Below are 19,226 nucleotides of genomic sequence, written 5' to 3'. Positions count from 1 at the left end.
AATGAAATTTATTACTAAAAGAGAATTCGTATTTAATATAAAATATTTTTGCAAATTAATTATTCTTGACTTACCGGGGAAGTTATTAGTTTGTAGCAATTGATTCAAGGCCTCTTTCCAGTTTTGATGGAACACGAGATCGTTCCACTTAGGAATAATGTTGCCCAATGGGCAGCCGTGGCTGCTCTGGCAAAATGGCACGCCGCACTCCATGCACCTCGCAGCTTGCACTCGTAGCGTCTTTCTAACGCCTTGGAAATTGTATATCTCGTCCCAGTCTTCTAAGCGCTTTTCGGCCGGTCTGTACATGACCTTCTGCCTAGAGTACTTCATAAAGCCCTTAATCTTGTCGAGCTTCCGCTGTGCCATTTCCGCATCTTCTATCGAGTCCTCGATATCTTTAATTTTGCCATTCGTTATCTGAGCGTTACCGTTTACCACGTTGGTAGTTTGTTGCTGCTTCGATTCTTCCAGCTGTTTGAGAGCTCGCTGGTATTCGTAAGGGAAGACTTTGACGAATCGCGTCGTCGGCTCCGGCCACGTGGCAAGCAAATCCTGCGCGATCAACGAGCCGGTCTTTTCGATAAATTCTTCCAGCAGCTGCTTCACGTAGGCGATCTCTTCCGGCTTGGTAAGCGGCAGTAGCTCCACCATTTCAGGGTTACATTTGCTCTTGAAAGACCCGTCGACGTCCAAGACGTACGCGATTCCGCCGGACATCCCGGCCGCGAAGTTTCTGCCGGTAAGACCCAGTATCAAGGCACAGCCACCGGTCATATATTCGCAACCGTGATCACCCACACCTTCCACCACAACGATAGCCCCGCTGTTGCGCACGCTGAACCTCTCGGCAGCAATGCCGCGGAAGTAGGCTTTCCCGGAAGTGGCCCCGTAAAGGCAGACGTTCCCAACGATCACGTTCGCCTCCGAGTTGAATTCCGAATCCTTCGGCGGGTATATAACGATCTCACCTCCGCAGAGACCCTTGCCAACGTAGTCGTTAGCGTCGCCCTCGAGAGTAACGTGAATTCCTTTCGTCATAAAAGCGCAGAAACTTTGTCCCGCCGAGCCTTTCATCGCGATATTGATGCTGTGCTCGGGCAGCCCGTCCTCTCCAAATCGTTTAGCCACGTAATAACTTAACGTCGACCCGAACGCTCTACATTCGTTGTTAATAATCATCTCGATATCTGCCCGCGTTTGCGCTCCGTTTAAAACGGGCTCGGCTAGTTTGATTAGTTTATTATCGAGTCGATTTTCTAATTGGAAATCCTGCTTAACGGTGCCGCCTCTGATGTTCACGCCGGGTCTCAAGTCGAGGGCGTTTCGCAGAACATTGGCGAGGTTCAAGGTTTTGGCTTTCTCGACGGAAATGTCGCTTCGCACTTTGAGGAGGTCGGTGCGTCCGATTAAATCTTGAAACTTGCGGATACCTAGGTAAGCCATATGCGAGCGCACCTCTTCGGCAAGCGCAAAAAAGAAATTCACCACGTGCTCTGGCTTGCCCTCGAACTTCTTTCGCAGCACCGGGTCTTGCGTAGCGATGCCCACTGGGCAGGTATTCAGGTGGCACTTCCTCATCATTGTGCAACCCATCGCGATCAGCGGGGCGGTGCTGAAGCCGAATTCGTCCGCGCCGAGTAACGCGGCCACCACGATGTCGAAGCCCGTGCGCATCTGGCCGTCCGCCTGGACGATCATGCGCGACCGTAGGTTGTTCAGGGTCAGCACCTGGTGCGTCTCGGCGATGCCCAACTCCCAGGGCAGACCGGCGGATTTGATTCCGGTCCAGCTGCTGGCGCCGGTGCCGCCGTCGTGGCCAGAGATCACCACGTGTTCGGCCTTACCCTTGGCGACGCCGGCGGCGACGACGCCCACTCCCACCTCGGATACGAGTTTAACGGAGATGCGGGCGTTCGGATTAGCGCACTTGAGGTCGTAAATCAATTCAGCTAGGTCCTCGATCGAGTAGATATCGTGATGCGGCGGCGGCGAGATTAAACCGACTCCCGGTACGGAGTGCCTGGTCGCAGCGATCTCCGCGGTGACTTTGTAACCAGGAAGCTCGCCGCCTTCGCCGGGCTTCGCACCTTGAGCCATCTTGATTTGTAGATCGTCCGCGTTCGCCAGGTAGCTGGCAGTCACGCCGAAGCGACCGCTCGCAACTTGCTTGATAGACGAGCGCTTGCTGAACTCCGGGTCTTGATTCAGATATCTGTTGGATAACGATAACGATTCGATCAGTCATTTTCAATTTAAATTAATTAATGAATAATTTTAATATAAGACGTGTTCTTAAATTTTTTTTTTTTTATAAATATCGCTTCTGCTTCGTTGTACCTGTCCGCGTTTTCACCACCTTCGCCGGTATTCGACTTGCCGCCGATGCGGTTCATGGCGATTGCTAGGGTACTGTGAGCCTCTAAGGAAATGCTGCCGAAACTCATCGCGCCAGTCGCGAAGCGTTTCACTATTTCTGACGCGGGCTCTACGTCTGCGACGGGGATCGGGTCTCGTGATTTTTTCAATTCCAGTTGACCGCGCAAAGTGCAGGCTTTCACCACTTCCATCGTGGTTCTGCGATAATTCTCGTATGCGGAATTGTTTTTTGAGACAACGTATTCCTGACGAAAGAGAAACGATCGTAAGAAAACATTGAATAAAATTAAAACCTAATTATAATTTTTTTGGTAAGTAAACGTTTTAAAAAAAATTATGCATCGTAGCGCTTCTTTTTTAAAGGAAACTTTTACATTTAGTAATTTTCGGCAACATTTAATAATCTTCGACGACAAAATATGTTTCTTTGATGATCGAAATTTGCAAAATAATAATAATTAAGGTGATAATTTTATTCACTTGTAAACTGGCGATGCTAGCAGGATCGTTGATATGTTTCTCGCCACCAGATCGCCAGTGATAGATTCCCGGGTTGCGAATCACCAGCATGTCCATTGGTTTATCCCAGTATGTTATTTGATGCCGCTCAAACGCCTCTTTGCCCAAAATATCAAACGTTACTCCACCAATACGAGAATGAGTACCCTGTAAAATTCAAGTCCGCAAAATTCGTCATTAAAAAAAAATTAATATATTAACGTTATGCTATAGATAAAATTTTATTAGAATGCATCATTGCGAAAAGTTCGAATCATTAGAAAATCATTAATTGGATCCATTTATTAATCATTTGCATCTAAACTACAGAACAATACTCTAAAAAATTTACTTTTACAGATATTTAAATAGTTAAATTTAAAAGTAACAAAAATAATTATGGTATTCATTTTACCTTGAAGCATTTGTCGATGACCTCGTCGGCCAATCCGACCGCTTCGAATATTTGCGCTCCTTTATAAGACTGCAAAGTCGAGATTCCCATCTTAGCCATCACTTTTGCAATTCCTCGTTCCATCGCTTCTGCGTAATTCTGCGGATATGTGTAAACAATTGAACAATTTTTATTTTCGCTCACCGTATTCGAACGGAACGTTCTTCTCGATCGAGCGCTAGCTTTCGTTGCGCAAGGTTTACCTTGAAAATAATATCGTCGGTGAAGGTTTCGTCGAAAACGTGATCCGCTCTCAGATTCTTCGCCATCTCAAACACTAAGTAAGGACATATAGCGTCTGCTCCGTAGCCAAGTAGCACGCAAATGTGATGAACCTCTCTAGCTTCGGCGGTCTCCAGTATGAGGCCGACCTTCATTCGTTGTCTCTCCTCGATCAGATTATGATGAACTGCGCCCAGGGCTAACAGGCTGCTTACCGGCACTCTAGCCAATTAAACAGACATTTAATTATTTAATTAGTAATATATATTTTCAATTTAATTTTAATTTAATTTAATTATTTATTCGGCAATATATTAATCATATTAATGTATTTTAATTCTAATTATTTTTAATTTATACTTATTAATAATATAGTCTTAAATCGGTAATTCCCATTTTTTTTCAAGTCTTCTCAATTCTAAATACGTTGTTTTAATTTAATTTACAGGATAACTAACCTTGTTGGACCACCTTGCCGATCGGACAGTACGAGGAGCTGATAACCAGCCTTGGCGGCCGCATTAGCCTCATTGTTTACTCGGTCCAGGGTCTTCACTAAACCGGCGGGTCCATCCTCAACGGGGTAAGTAATATCTATCACCTTTGTTCTCCAATTACGGTGGGTCGTGTTCTTGAGAACCTCGAGATCACCTAGGGATAATATTGGCTGCGGCAGGAATAGACGATGCACCTGCAGCTCGTTCGGCTCTAGGATATTGCTCTCGGGCCCGATCGGGCAAAGCATCGACATGACGATTTTCTCGCGAAACGGGTCAATCGGTGGGTTCGTTACCTAAAAAAAAATCATAAACTACATGATAATGCAATCAATAAATTTCTACGATTCTATTCTCTTCGCGGTATTCTCGCGTTTCAGTCGACGACAGTTAAACTTTAGCTTACCTGCGCGAATAACTGCTTAAAATAATCGTACAACAGTGGCTGAAATTCGGATAGACACGCCAGAGGAGCGTCGTTGCCCATTGATCCTAACGCTTCTTTCCTAAAAGTAAATTACATTCGTTATTGTTGAACATTAGGGAAGTGAAAAGTTAATAAAAAAAAAAAAAAATTAATAGAATACATACTTGGTTTGCACCATCGGCAAAAGTAGCAAGTTAATAGTTTCCAGAGTGTAACCGTAAAGGGAGAGCCGTTTGTCGCCGCTCCAGACCCTGTTCACGGCCGAGACCTCACTCTCGCTGTTAATCGCGTTCTTCTTCACGATAGCCGTCTCGGTAGACAGGCCGTTCTCGATCACGTCCCCCACGTTGCTGTTGCGAACATACGCGGCGCGCATTTCGTCCATAGTGATCTGCGTTCAGAATAGCGTTACTAATTACTAGTTGCTAAAGATAAAAGCAGGGCGGAGTTAAATAATAGAACTGCTGCTACAACAACTGATCTTACGATCGAGCACAAGTACATGTCGAGCCGATAGTTCCATTAGGTAGATTAATTAATTAGTTGACTGAGAGATTAAAAAAAAAAAAAAAAAAAAAAAGTAGATGCCACGAATTTTCATGCAAGAAGAACGTTATTTGAATTAGTTTTTGAGGACATTGCTATTTTATTTGTAATATATTTATAATATATACATATATTATACATATATTATTGATATATAATAATTATAATATTAATGTAAATTATAATTATTATATACATTACTATCTACTGTACATACTAAACTTCCACCTGTTTATCCGATTGAAAGAAATCAACATATCAAACTGATATGACTAGACTGACTCACCCTCTGCGTATGCGACGATAACAGCGTGTACAGCAGTATAAAAAAAAAGTTAGTTTTGCATTAGAAATGTTTTCTTGTGATTTCAATGTAAATTTCAATCTAAATACATTATTGCGATTTTTCTCTATAATTAACGGAAATCTTGAATTAAGTATTTAAAAAGAAAAAAAAAAGAAAAAAAAAAATATATATATATGTATACATATTAAAGCAGTAACATTCATACTCGCATACGAATTTACATACGACATTACATACGACACACGAAATAACATATGAATTTAAAGTGCGTTAGTAGCTGAACTAGGTAATATTAATTCACTGAGTAATCGGTCTGTAGGCGTAATATGCAATAATTCTTCATGCAAGCATACCTCGTATAAAAATTATACAGAGCGTCACGGTGTAAAAAAAAAAAGAAAAAAAAATACAAAAGTATTAGAAATTCGTATAGAAAAGTTCGTGAAAGGATAAAAATTTTCTATCTCGAGTAAATTCTTAAAATAGGGCCTGAATTTTAACTTTATCGCCCGAAGGGGGAGGGGGGGAGGGCGGCGTTTAATCATGACGACGCGACAGTCGCGAACCGGTCCCGTTCGGCGAGAAGCACACTTAGATACCTGTTCCTTAAGCCACTTGGAGTGAGGCCTGCTACGAGCGATCTGCAATTTCAGCTCGACATCTTGTATGATCCTCTTCTCTTCGGTGTCAACGAGAAGCATCCGGCCAGGCTTCAAGCGACTCTGCAAATAAAAGAGTACCCCAATAATCGCCATAGAACGGGTTCGACACGTCGGTGATCGACATTCATATGACAGCACTGGATGACGGTCCTACAGCTCTATACAAACCTAGTCCCTAAATGACAAATTATACATCATACATGATACATGATCAAAAAATAAATAAAATACGATATATGTGATTAGCTATTACACATGTATACGGCGAATAGGTATTGCGGATTGGGTGACAGTCTGCCCTTACCGACTTTCCGAACGTCGCCGCCGATTCTCACCTCTAATCCTCGAATGCGACATTTCTGTAGCCTTGTCGTCGAAAAAAAAATAAAAAAATTAAAAATAAAAAAAAAATATTAAAAAAAAAAGAGAGAAACGCGAAATATACATTCGAGGATTACCGAGTCCCAGATGAGGTCGGCGATGGTTTGGAAAAATTTTACGGTCGATGTAAAGGCAGAGTGCCAGTACATTACATTGTTTCGGCAGTATCTGAGGTTTAGAATTCGCACAAGAACGTCTGACGAGCGTTTAAATGTAAATTGCTCTCGTTCGCGTGGTAGAGAACTCTGGGTTTTATTTTCGCACGAGCGTCTTCTTCGACTAGCCCGGCTCGATCGTTTGAAATGAGATTTACTAGGACCCGACGTAAACCGGATACGCTTGTTGCTTCCAGCGGGAACGCCAAAATGTAATGAGTAATGTAACTTGTTAGACATAGATGAGATACGGTGAGAAAAAAAGTGATTTGTGTAGCAAACAAATCGCATGATGGTGCTTGCATCTCAGAACGAAGACGCCCACAGATTAAAGAACCTGGCCGAGGACGCAAACATATGTAACCAAGGACGTACATGATCAACGATTTGTATAACCAAAGACCTCTGGAACTAAAAATTTGCGTAAGCATGCAATTATCAAAGCCATAAAATCTGCAAAAAATCATTTGTCCGCGCCGGAATCAACAAGCTGTATACGACTCTTTCTCCAATTTCCACCCTGCGAGTTCTACTGCCGGCGAACGGTTCGGGCTCGGTTTTCTAATAAAAAAAAAAAAAAGAGTTCGCTCGTGTTGCCACCTTCTCTTCCTCCTCGCCTAACGAGGGATCAGCGGGAAGTCGGCAAAGCGGGTCGTTTTATGACACAACAGTAGTCAGTCGACGAAACGAATGCGAGCCGTCGAAAATGATGGGACGCGTTATCGAAGCTAGATATTGCGTGTTGGCAGTCCCGCTGGCGCGAGGGTTGCCTCACCGGGAAAAGGCACTTTCCGAAAGTGCTTCCGCGCAAAAGGGACTCGTGCCCGTCGAAAGTAACCCGACGAGGGGGTTACCCTCGGCCAGCGAGGCCGCCAAGCGACGTTAAAAGATCCAAAGGCGGCTTGTCGCGCGACTAGCGTGCGCAAGCACTGCTTTTATACAATTGTAATGCGAGCTCAGTTGTCGTTATCCACGCCGTGATATCCCGGGCCAGGTGGGAACAGGGTCCAACTTCTCCGGACAGACGCGAAGGGGGGGGGCTCCCGTGGGTCGCTCTTCGACTAGCTGAAATTTGCTGTATATCGGGGGAGAAATGTTGAGAAGGCGCGGAGATGATAGAAGATGTGGGGCTAGGGAGAAAAAGATTGAGCATACGAGGTTTGAGACTCGTCGCGTAAATCATAAATCACTGTGAGCTAGCGGTCTCCGCCTGAGACTGAGCGGGAGACACTCCCGTGGTACCCGGCTGGTGCTTGGGATGCGCATATTTCCTTCGTTTACCTTCAGGACTACATTGCTGGGCGGAGTATCATAGACGCCCACTTCGGACGCCATCACCATCATGTTATCCTTAGTGACGTAGAAGCGCGACGGGCGCAGGCCGTTTCTGCCAAACAAAAATTCAAAAAGGTCTTTTGTATTTCACACCACCTCTGTGTCTTGCGCTAGGTATCAGCTGAGTGAACTACATTGCTGTTCGTTCGTTCGTTCGCTTGCCTGCCTTCCTGCTGGCTTACTCGCGTTATACTCTCTCTCTCTCTATATCATCTTTCTTTCTCTCGCTCTCTCAGTCCCGTGGCCTAGGCCCTATTTACCTGCGTTAGCAGCACGTTGGGACAACGATGGACACTTAGTTAATCGTTAACATTGACTCTTGCTTCGGCTGTACAGAACAAGGTAGGGCAAAGGGAAGTCGCGCGAAGTCTCTCCGGATTTGTCACTTTTGTAAAATTTTTAGGTAACACTTTGTCCTCTTTTTACATTTACTTTTAATTCTGAATAATTGCCCGTTGTAATATAATCTCGTATTCAAGCACATCTTGTAATTAAGAACAATAGAAGAGTGTTAAAAAAAAATTTGTAATTAAAATAGATATTTGTTCAATTCCGAAATTTAGAAAGAATATTAAAAGGTAACGTTTAATTATTTTCGGTTCTAAAATAATTAAAAAATAAGAAAAAAGAAAGAAAGAAAAACATGCGTACTCGTATCTTCTCTTAGAGATCGTCATTCATTAAACGTAAGCTCACCACTTTTACATAAAAAGAACTCGACGACTATCCTAAAACAAATTTTGTAAAAATATCTTCGCGAAGGGATCGTCTATTTTTTTTCCCCCCTAAGAAATATTTTTATAGTAAGTTACAGTCTCGGTAAATATAAAAAAATAAAAAAAAATTCGTAGGACGTGAGGTGAAGGGTTCCGTCTGCCCTTCATTCGACTGCACGACTTCCCTCCGCCTTAGAGATCCGTGTTTACCTGTACCCGAGAATATCTCTACACGTGTGCACCGTTCTCATATATTTCGTGAGCACCGTTAATCCTGCTGAATGCGTCTTGTAAAGCGTAGTAATATACGCCCACGTAGCCTAGCATTCTTTCCTCGCGGCTCCCCTAACAAACGATACCGCAGAGTCCTTTCGTTCGGCTCCTCTTTCAACAGAATCCTTTCAACACTTTGGATCCCGCTCCGGCTCAATTCTTTGCGCTAGATTTACTCGCGAGCTTTTGCAAGGTGGAGAACGCGGAAGGTGCTTTAACAGCGCTCAATTTAAATTACGAATAAAAACGCGAAATAAAATTACATTTTCCGAGATAGAACTCGTAAACGAGAGAAGACTGCTATTCTCGCAGAAATAATGCAAAGAGTTAATTACATCGCGTGACTTTTCTTAATTAAGGTTTACTCTCAACTGTCGAGGCTTTCAATTTTATTATTGCGAAATATTTAATTATTTCCTTCAGGAAAATTCGACATTTAATAAACGCTTCAAGCTTTAAGTTTTATTAACGATTCATTACGGTATTAATTCGCTGTTGCGCGATATCATTTCGATGCGAAGAATCCACTCTCTTACCTGTACAGCTTCCAGCGAGTTTACGTGAATTCTCACAAATATAGTTTTTCGGGAGTTCTTGCGCAACAGCGAATTAATTATACGTTCGTCCTCCGCATTTTTTTCTGAACATCCTCAGCAGTCGTGAATAATTGATCGCCACATTTATTTCACTTCAACAATCTAACGGCCTTTAAAGATTTCCAAATTCGCATTTAAAGTTTTCTACGTTATTCGTTCAGCCGATATTACCAAAGTCGATTAACAACGCCCGGCGATTTATTTTTAAATGTGGCACGCGCGTCGTCGGCGCGACCGGATTCAAAGTGTTGAAAAATCAGTAGGGCCAAAGATCCAAGAACCAACGCAACCGCGAATCGCTTCGCGATTCGAGATGGTCGCAGGTTCGCGGGTCTACGGGCACAAAATGTGGGCGAGGGTTACCAGGTGGCACGAACGAGAGGGAAGTGGAGCCTACGTAGAAACGTGTGATAAACAATACTTGACGAGAGATAGAAAATTTCTACCTGTCCAAAATAGCGCCGACGTAGCGGCCGTCGGTGAAAGTCAATAGAGCCGGACCGTCCCACGGCTCCATGGCGCAGGCCGCCCAGTGGTAGAAGTCCCGCTTTTCAGTAGCCATTGTCAAGTCGTTCTGCCAGGCCTCTGGTACCATCGTCATGACAGCCTGGGGTGTCAATAACGGTGTTTTAAACGCGTGGGGTTATTTTAAAAATCGAGGAGCTGATTAATTAAGAAATTCGGGTACGCGAGTAGCGACAACTTAAAGAAATTAATATTATTTAGTTTAATCAGGGCAAAACAGTGGCTTTTTGATTTTTAAAGAGATTAAATGTCTAGGAAAGATGCTAGAGAAAAGATGTTCGTAATTAGGAATCTACGGAGTTGAAAGATCGTAGCTAGTTATTATTGAAACGTTTCTTTACCTCGGGCAGCGAACGTTGTCCTGCCATCACTAGGAATTCGAGTACGCAGTCTGCCGATCCGGAGTCCGAAAGATTCGGCTCCACGACGGGGTAGAGCTGCTTCAACTGATCGCCGTATATCTGGCTGCTCATCACACCCTCTCGCGCCTTCATGAAGTTCACGTTGCCGCGTAGAGTATTTATTTCGCCATTATGAGCGAGCAAACTATTAACAAACGGCGCACGTTATATCGATATTCATTATTTGGGGTGGGTAAAAATTCCTTGCGATAATCACGACCAAATTATATTTCTTTTGCTAATAAAAAAATAAAAAAAATAAAAGAAAGGAAAAGAGAAAAGCTTATTCGAAGCCTGAGAGGACAGGATTTAATTTTGCGGTGTATTGTTTATGAAATAAACGTGATTCATAGATTTCACACGCTGGAAAAAAAAAAATATATATATATAACGTAGAAAAGGGGAACGAGTATAAAGGTGCTACAACAAAGTGGTTAATAATTAATATGACCTTGTACTCGATAAGAGTTTTAAATAGAATCATTATCATTTAGTTACTTTTGAAGTAATAAAAACTGTAGTTTCGCAACAGTCGTGTAAAAAAATGTCGGAAAGAAAAAGCTCAAACAATCTGCCTTTTTATACTTTTTAAAGTTTATTTTATCGGTTCTTTCTTTTGGTGATTAAAATTGAAGAAGATATATTAGCAATAATATGTACGTTTTATAAAGCAATAAAATTTAACGATGTGATTGTACGACGGAAAGCGAATTTGCAATTTTTTTTTTTTTTCAGATTTCTTATCGCTCTTGAAGCTATCAATTTCAAGCTTTAAATCTTGAAAAAAATTTATTTACCTTTCCGAAATGACCGATTGCGATATATCACATTATCTGCGATACTAATAGGGCTTTTGTAGTATCTTACCGTAAAGGGTGCGCTCTTTCCCAGCTCGGAAAAGTATTTGTAGAGAACCGCGTGTGTACCAGGGCCAAGTAGGTCTCGAATTTCGGGGACTAGCACGGGAAAAAAAAAAAAAAGACATAAAGATTACGTCTATTACATTACTGTTTCGCGCGCATAATAAATGCACGGTTTACGTAAGACTTTTAAGCAAGAGATTTTTTTTTCTGAGGGAAAGGAAAACAGCGCAAAAATAACTCACTTTCAGATCCGTGAAATACAGCCATAGTTGGTCGGCGGTGAGTTGACCTTTGTAGACTATTGTCTTCAACGACAGTGAGCAGATGTAGCACCGCAATTCCGGTCGTGGAATCGTGTGCGACGATCGTTTTCTCAGGACGAAAATCTACCGGAGTACAATCGAAATTTAAGTAGATGCGGGGGAGGTATAATATAAATTACGCGACGCGATCGATCAAACAAAAGGGACCGCGAACGGCCACGGCCTTGAAAATTTGCGGCTATCCGCGATGAATCCGAGTTCTAATTTTATAAATTGGCGAAGCCGTTTAATGCCAAGTTGTTTAACTCAAAGCGCGATATAGCACGCACAACTTGGAAAATTAAATTAATTTCCCAAGCCTTCCAATATGAGACTGCATTTGAGAATACGAATTATAAGCTAATATACGTTTCAGTAAAAATGTTGAAAAATTTCGACGATAGTAATCGGCGTTCATTAAGCAAATTTGGTCGGCTAAAAGAATTTTTTTATTTTTAAATTCTAATTGCGATATAAAATTAGAGAAGCTGAACGGTGACCAGAGCTAACCGACGAGCCTAATTTATCTTTAGAGATTAATCGAATCACCTGTCGTTTGAGCGTTTCCGCGTCCTGCTCGCCGGTAACAAACACTTGACGCATGTACGGCTCGCACTTTTTCGCCACTTGGCCAATCTGGGTGCTGTCGGTAGGAACGGTACGCCAACACAGCACCTGCGAATTACGCAATTCAGCAAAAAATACAACGAACTCGACGCGCGGAAATCGCAATAACTTGAGCGATCAAGCGCAATCATCGGTGATGATATCTTACATTTAGACTGCATTCTTTAGCAAGCTTTTCGAACGCGGCTTCAGCCTCCTTGTGAGTCTTCTTGTCGAGGAACAGAATACCGGTCGCGTACCGTCCGAACTCGGGAAGGTCGATTTTCTGTTGCGCGCTGCAATTCGAAATACAGTTCAGCGTGCTTGATTAAATGCGTTCCATTTGGACGATTAGATTTCTGTGGATCTAACGATCCCGCGGTTTTTCTACCGTCGCCGGAACAGGCACAAGGATTCGTAGACTGGAGAAACCGCGGGTTTGCGGGATTCAGAGACGTGTGACAAAGTGGAGATCTGTGACGAATGATGCGTGGAACTGTGCCAGGGATTTCTGACTTAAGGATGTGTCAAAATAAATGAAAATGTATCTATGAGAGAAGACGGACGTGCAATGTTTGAACAGTTAGGAATTAATTTCGCGTAAATTTGAATTTTTCTGAACGTCTGACTTTTGTCGCAAAAAAAAAATATATATATATATTCCTATATTAAAAAATTAGTATGATGCGTAAATTAGCTGTTAATTGTAAGCCTCTTAAAACCGATGCTGATTAGTTTTCTCTCGCTTGGCTTGCTTCACGCTAAGCGAGTCAACGTCGGCTGTTAAATCGACCAAATTTTGAGGTTCGATTTAATTTTAATACTTAATTAATATTGCTCAGGCAAAGACGGTTCGAGATCGAGGACGATCTGGTGGAAGTACCATCTTTGTCTGGACATACTAATTTAATATTACAATTAAATCGAATGAGAGTAACGAATATAGATAGTATAGTAGATAGGCGCGGGGGGAGGCGGGGTGAGGCGGGAGAGATGGGGTGAGAGCGAGCGCGAGGCCTACGTGCCGCGCGCTAGCTACGTTCCTCCACTACTCCCACTCTCGCTTTGTCCTTCTTCAGCGGTCGCGCGAAGCACACGTACTCACTGTGCACTGTACAGCAGCCACGTGTCTCCGTATCGGAAGTGATATTCAATCGCGTATTCCGTACAACGAAAACCGCCCGGTACGCGAACTATCTTCTCCCCATCCTCCGCGTGAGGAGAGCACGTGTAAGTATATCTCCTTTCCGTAAAATAAGTTATATCCTTACGCGTTTGTTTCTGCGACGTAATCTTTTTATTTAAGAAGTGCTGCGTGAACTTGTGCAGCTTTAACTAATTATCTGGGCTTTTTGTTTGCAGGGACCAGGGTGAGGACGGAGTCGAGACGGCCTGCGAGGAAGCTAGTCACTCAGACGGGAGGTCTGGCATTCTGAGAGGAGGAGGAGGAGGTTCAGGAAGGACATCATGCATCGGCGGAGCAACCCCAAGGTAAGTATCACTTGCTCTTTACACGAAAGTAATAGCTATCTCGTTTTGATAATAAATAACTATATTTGTAATTATTTAATTTGATTAATTAACTTAGGCGCGTATGCATCTTTTTTTTTACAGTAAATACTTTTTTAAACATTTTTATAATGAAATTTTACACTTTTCTGTTGCAGGATCATCGTTTCAAATGTCGTTAATCGTCGATAATCGAACTAACGAACCACGGTCGGGGTTTGTCGCGAAACCGCAAAAGTAATCGGGCGTCCGAAATGTATTATATTAATTTTTTAAGCGGGAGTGCCGCCAGGATCGGTCGTATAATTTTAATCAACTATTCGCGCGCGTATTCGGGAGTGTCGCGAGTGACTTGTGCGCGGAAGGATGACTCGACACGTCCCATCTGAAAGGAGGAACAGGCTCGGGATGGGCATCCTGCATCGGCGGAGCAACTTTTAGGTGAATATACATTAAAGAAAAAATCTTTATAAAAAAAAAATTTTACTTTAAGTGAAATACTAACATGTCTACAATAATATATTTTACTTTATGTTACAGTCACCGGCAGAACTCAACGACTCCGCTGAAGCTCATGCAGATTAGTAAGTTGCAGAATTTTTTATTTATTCACAGTTCATAATTGCGGTCTTTTAAAAAATAGCTCACGCATAGCGCGCCCATGGTTTCTTCTAATATCTTAAAAATAGCACGTTAAATTAATTATTCTGAATCAATTTAATATCACATTATAAAAGTACAAAAGCCTTATCGTAGGATTAAAATTATGAATAAAAAGAATTTCCAAGATAACGCAAATCGGAACGCGACGATAATTAAAGTGCGAGACCACATCCTCGAATTTTTCCGACGTGTGATTCGTATTTTAAATTTCGAAGTCAACTAAAATTACATTTTTAATTGAATTGACCAACGTATGCTAAATATGAGACAGGGACTTGGCTAGGCGATCGAATCAAATATCCCGCGAGTCCATCGGTGGTTAAAAAGGTACGAGGCTTCGGTAATCGCGACAAGTAGAATTTTGCGGATCAAGACTTTCTTACCGAATCTCGTTGGCATAGTATTCGTGCGGTATTGCGCAAAGTACTCCGGCACCATCGCCAGTATCATTGTCGCAGGCACATGCCCCCCTGTGATTCATCCGCGCCGACAATGTCTGAGCATCTCGAACAATCTGAAATTCACAGATAACGATCGTTAAAAATGCGACGAAACCGGTCCTATCGCTACGGCATCACGAAAGCATTATCAACAAGTTGTTTGTCTCAAAGAACTTCTCGTTCCCTTCCCAAATTCCGTTCCACTAATATATTAATTTATTTCACATTCTCTCGGTTCTGAAATTGTTTCCATTTCCTTCGCTCTTTATTTCAAGCAGCGTTCGTCTTTTAAAAACAGGTACTTCAGTTTCGAAATCTTGATTTTAAAAAAGTATCTTATATAATTATAATTAAAAAAAAAAAAGAAAAAAAAAGAGAATTATATAACTGACTTTTAGCTTCGAAATGGCGATATGATTATTCAACAATTTTCATTATCGCGACTTTGAATTTTTACTCCTCGATATTCATGCGAAGAGATCATTAATATACCGTGCACTGCTATTTTCCGCTTTTAGCTCGGCTTATCTCGTTCTCGCGGCATCTTAAATTTTTATTCCCCTCATACGCGCGTAGTGCAAAGCGAATATGTTTCGCGGGGCGTGTCCCCGAGTTTTTAATTGATCGCGAAGATCGGAACGCGGGCAAGCGCTCGAGGGACACGGGTCGTTCTTTGAACTTAACACATGAAAGACAGACGGGGCTTAAAAATCGGCTCACCTTGTGCGACCTTTTCCCATCAATGGCGACGATAAAGCCAACGCCGCAAGCCTCCCGCTCGAGGGTAGGGTCGTACAAACCTTGCTTCGGAGGCAAGGTCCACGGCTCGGAAGTCATAATCTCAATCTGAAATGCGAGAAGCAAAAATTGAGCACGTCACCGCGATCGATAACACGTAAATTGCTTGAACTCTCGTTTCTTTCCTCGCGTGCCATCGATTGAAACTAAATAATATCGCGGGCTCAATACAATAATGCGTAGTTACGGACACATACGTACGAGCGTGCGATATCGTGCAATGAAAAAAAAAGATTTATCTTTTTAAATAATTATTAATAATTATTATTACGCAATTTACATTTCTTTACCGTCGGGCAGTTACCAAGACATAAATAATTGATTTAAAATCCTTTTTCGTATCGCCTCTGTAATAAATGCGCGCTGATTAGCGCACATACGTATACGATATGTTAATCAGCGGCGCGTTGACAAATATATTATTTATTAATATTAAATAGGACATATTATATATTACGAATACGATATCAATGCTATATGTTACGTGCACGATTTTCTATCTCGTCCTTTTTAATTAACGTGTTCGTAATTACGCGGTTGTCGTAATCTTCGATGGGTCCTCGCGTCAGATAATGCTCCGCGCGAGAATCGTGGCGCATTTGAGGGTACGGGGTCGTGCGTGCGTCGGGCGGGGCAGGGGACCGAGATATCGGAGCGATTTGCGGGATACCGCATTGTCGGCATTATGTAAAGTCGCCGCGTAATCGTCGAGCGTAACAGATACGGGAACGCCGTTGTCATCGCCGTCGCCAAGCGGCGTCGTCGCCGCGACGTGTAAACAGAACGAAGAAAATACGTCAAAGAGAGATCGGGCGCCACGACGCGCGTTCACGTGGCCGACCAATGCGCCGTGCGTGTAAACAGCGGTGGCCAATTGTTCGATAATCCTTCTCCTTCGTTTACGTCCTTTTTAAGCTCGTTACATTCTTTCTCTTTTTTCTAATTTTTTTTCTTTTAAATTTATTTTGAAGAGATACGAACTTATTCGAGAACTCCGATTTCATTCGTTAAAAAGCGCGTTTTATTTACGCTCTGATTTTATGGCGACTTTGAACCTTTTCGGTTTTTTTCTCTTTTTTTATTTTCTGTTTTGAAGACTTGAAAATCGGTCCAGTTAAATATTATGATGTGCTCTTATCGATTATTACGTTTTATCGAACTGATTAAAAGATACGCAGGGTACAGATGCTCTTGACGGAAATAGTACACTCGAAAATAAAGCTCACCGAGAAAGAAAATAAACGAGATAAAAATAAGAAAGCGATAGCCGCGATATTTTTTTTTTGGAGCAGAAATAAAGTAAGAAAGGTTATTCCCCGAGTCGTCCAAGTTTTCTCCCCTTCTTCTTTTTCTCTTTTTTTTCCCCTGAAGGTGTTGGAAATTATTCTCGGTCTAAAATAGACTTCCGCCTTTGTCGAGGTTAAAAATTAAAAAAGTAAAACGCCGCCCGACGTTCCGCCGGGTATCATTTCACATCTATCTTTTATCTCCTGGCATTATCCATCCACGTCTCTACATTCTCTCAAAAATAATCCGTACTTATGTAACGTATGAAATTAAAATCGGTGCGCCGGCTCCGATAACTCCCTGATAAACGGCCGCGTGGACTCTTGCATAAGTAAACAAACATAATGCAGGCTCTTTTCGATTCGCGTCGCGAGACCAGTCACGAAAGTCGCGAATCAAGCGCCAGTGTAGTGCGTAAAAAGCGAGGAAAAAACAAATAAAAAAAAAGAAAAAAGAGGGTTGCGTCAGGCTCGGTTCGGAAAAAAAATCGGTCGTCGTTTTTCCGATTCACGTTGCGATCCGCGGCGCGTCTCGTAATTGACAAAGAATTACGCGGAGGGAAAACCGGCAGACTCGCGATAGGTTGGCCACCTCTGCCGACGGTGCCCACGTGGAAAGAAGAAACCGAGGAAACGATCGATCGCGACATACAGGGTGTGTCCGAAAGCTCCGGCGAGACGAGGCTGGATGCTGGATGTTTCCGAGGATCGATAGACCCCGGCCGAGTGAATTTATATGGGAGGCCTCGGAGATTAAGGGTAACCCGACGACCGGCCGCACGATCTTTCGCTATCTCGTATCTCTTGAGTACCTATTTTCGGGACTACTTCAGAATGAAAAATACCACACCCGGGTGGTAGGGGCAGGGAAACGTGCCTATCACGTTCCACCGTCATGCTCTCGCGGCGGATACAAACGGAAAGCGTGCCTGCTTATCGTGTCCACAAACATATAATAGCGGTACAATTTTACTCTCTTTTCGGGGACATAATTAAAAGATAACGCTGGGAGATAACGGAGCGTGGGAGTCACGGGTTTTTTAAATCGACGCTCGTCAAGTGCCACACCGTCGCGCGTGACGTTAATAAATATAATAATTAATATTAAAAAAAAGAAAGAAAAAATTAAATGTAGAAAACGTAGAGCAGGATTGAAGTTCTTTTTTTACCTCGCGACCCCGCCACTGCTTCTAGGAGCAGCGAGTGCCGCATAAATTACGTTAATGAATCATTGTGAACGATCGATTGCGCATTTACTGCGCGTCGAGCGGGGCTCGCGGATTTTCGGCGGCGTTCTCTCTAGGCCGCACGCGGGCTAGGAAGGATCAGGAATCCGCGACGGTGCCGTTCCAAAATTATCCTCGAGCTATTCCGGTCATTTCGGTGGTCCGGAGAGGAAGCGCGTTCCCGCGGTGCCAGTCGTCGGAAATTGCGCGGAGTCGAATTAGATAGTACGGTGACTGAAACGCGATAACTGGTCGATCGCGTTTGCATTTATGCGCCGCGATAAGCGGCCGCGCCGCAACTGATATAGCAATGCGTTACAGGAATAGCTCGCTGCGAATTTTTCGACCCATTATCGGAGTATATATCTCTAGACACTTTCGGAGAATCGAAATGCTAATTATTTTCGAGCGTAGGGACCGCGAATAAATATCGCTTCGAAATTATTCTTCAAGTTGCTATCGCTGTGCTTTTTTTTTATACGAAGCGCGTAAACGATTGCAATAAAAAGAGCGAAGAAAATGATATCGTTAAAATTTAACGTCGGCTTTAAAGAACGAGATAGAATTTTTTTTTCTTTTTAATTATTGTTATTATTTATTATATTAAATAATTTTTTTTTTTTTTAATGACTTATTACGTAAGTAATTCTTTTTAGATATATTTAAAAGGAAACGTGATTATCGTATTTATATTAACTTCGTGAAAAAATAAAAGAGATATCCATTTCTCTCTTAGAGTTATTTTTATGCGCATTCCGTTACGGCAATGAAAACTTGGTTTAAAATGCGTAAAAATGCTTGTAATATGTCCATCGTATTTTAACCTGTCCGTTCGTGTCTCGAGACCCGTTTCTCGCCAAAGCGACGGGAGATAAAGAAAGAGAGAGAGGGAGAGAACGGGGAAGGAAAAAGGAAAAAAAATAAAAAAGAAAAAGAACTGCACGTGTGAAGGAACGTTACACGTCAGGACTGGGTTTACCTATGGGAGCATTGGACACTTGGCGAACATCGTATTCCTACTTACAGGGTGTTCGCGAAAAACGCACGTCAATTTTACCGCGAGATTACTCTAAAAATTCGGAAGCACCATTTTCTTTTTTTTTTTAATCTTTATTTAATATATTTTTATAAATTAAAATTCTTGAACGCAACCTGCAAC

General features: G+C 42.5%; 2 protein-coding genes across 14 annotated transcripts in view; one reads left to right on the top strand and one right to left on the bottom strand.

Annotated features, from left to right (window-relative positions):
- Positions 1–19,226, bottom strand: part of LOC139113719 (uncharacterized) — a 32,037-nt gene that overhangs the window by 4,897 nt on the left and 7,914 nt on the right. For all 3 annotated transcript variants that reach the window (XM_070675069.1, XM_070675060.1, XM_070675079.1), the window contains exons 2-19: positions 15,478–15,603; positions 14,701–14,831; positions 12,315–12,441; positions 12,089–12,214; positions 11,480–11,623; positions 11,242–11,330; positions 10,315–10,519; positions 9,895–10,055; positions 7,810–7,915; positions 5,930–6,052; positions 4,642–4,868; positions 4,457–4,556; positions 4,012–4,346; positions 3,535–3,775; positions 3,293–3,430; positions 2,860–3,045; positions 2,341–2,624; positions 75–2,215 (exon numbers count right to left, since the gene is read on the bottom strand). In XM_070675069.1, coding sequence (XP_070531170.1) covers positions 75–2,215; positions 2,341–2,624; positions 2,860–3,045; positions 3,293–3,430; positions 3,535–3,775; positions 4,012–4,346; positions 4,457–4,556; positions 4,642–4,868; positions 5,930–6,052; positions 7,810–7,915; positions 9,895–10,055; positions 10,315–10,519; positions 11,242–11,330; positions 11,480–11,623; positions 12,089–12,214; positions 12,315–12,441; positions 14,701–14,831; positions 15,478–15,594 — 4,981 coding nt within the window. In that variant the 5' untranslated portion in view covers positions 15,595–15,603. The remainder of the gene's footprint in view (positions 1–74; positions 2,216–2,340; positions 2,625–2,859; positions 3,046–3,292; positions 3,431–3,534; positions 3,776–4,011; positions 4,347–4,456; positions 4,557–4,641; positions 4,869–5,929; positions 6,053–7,809; positions 7,916–9,894; positions 10,056–10,314; positions 10,520–11,241; positions 11,331–11,479; positions 11,624–12,088; positions 12,215–12,314; positions 12,442–14,700; positions 14,832–15,477; positions 15,604–19,226) is intronic.
- Positions 4,026–19,226, top strand: part of Rdgb (retinal degeneration B) — a 52,594-nt gene continuing 37,393 nt past the window's right edge. For 9 of the 11 annotated variants that reach the window (XR_011547761.1, XR_011547762.1, XR_011547760.1 and 6 more), the window contains exons 1-2: positions 4,026–4,136; positions 13,508–14,238. The gene's annotated coding sequence lies outside the window, so the exon portion shown is untranslated. The remainder of the gene's footprint in view (positions 4,137–13,507; positions 14,239–19,226) is intronic. The other 2 variants (XM_070675103.1, XM_070675093.1) reach the window with 2 other exon arrangements.

Source organism: Cardiocondyla obscurior, linkage group LG01 (assembly GCF_019399895.1).
Source record: "Cardiocondyla obscurior isolate alpha-2009 linkage group LG01, Cobs3.1, whole genome shotgun sequence".
Taxonomy (NCBI): domain Eukaryota; kingdom Metazoa; phylum Arthropoda; class Insecta; order Hymenoptera; family Formicidae; genus Cardiocondyla; species Cardiocondyla obscurior.
This window is presented reverse-complemented; position numbering and strand designations above follow the sequence as displayed.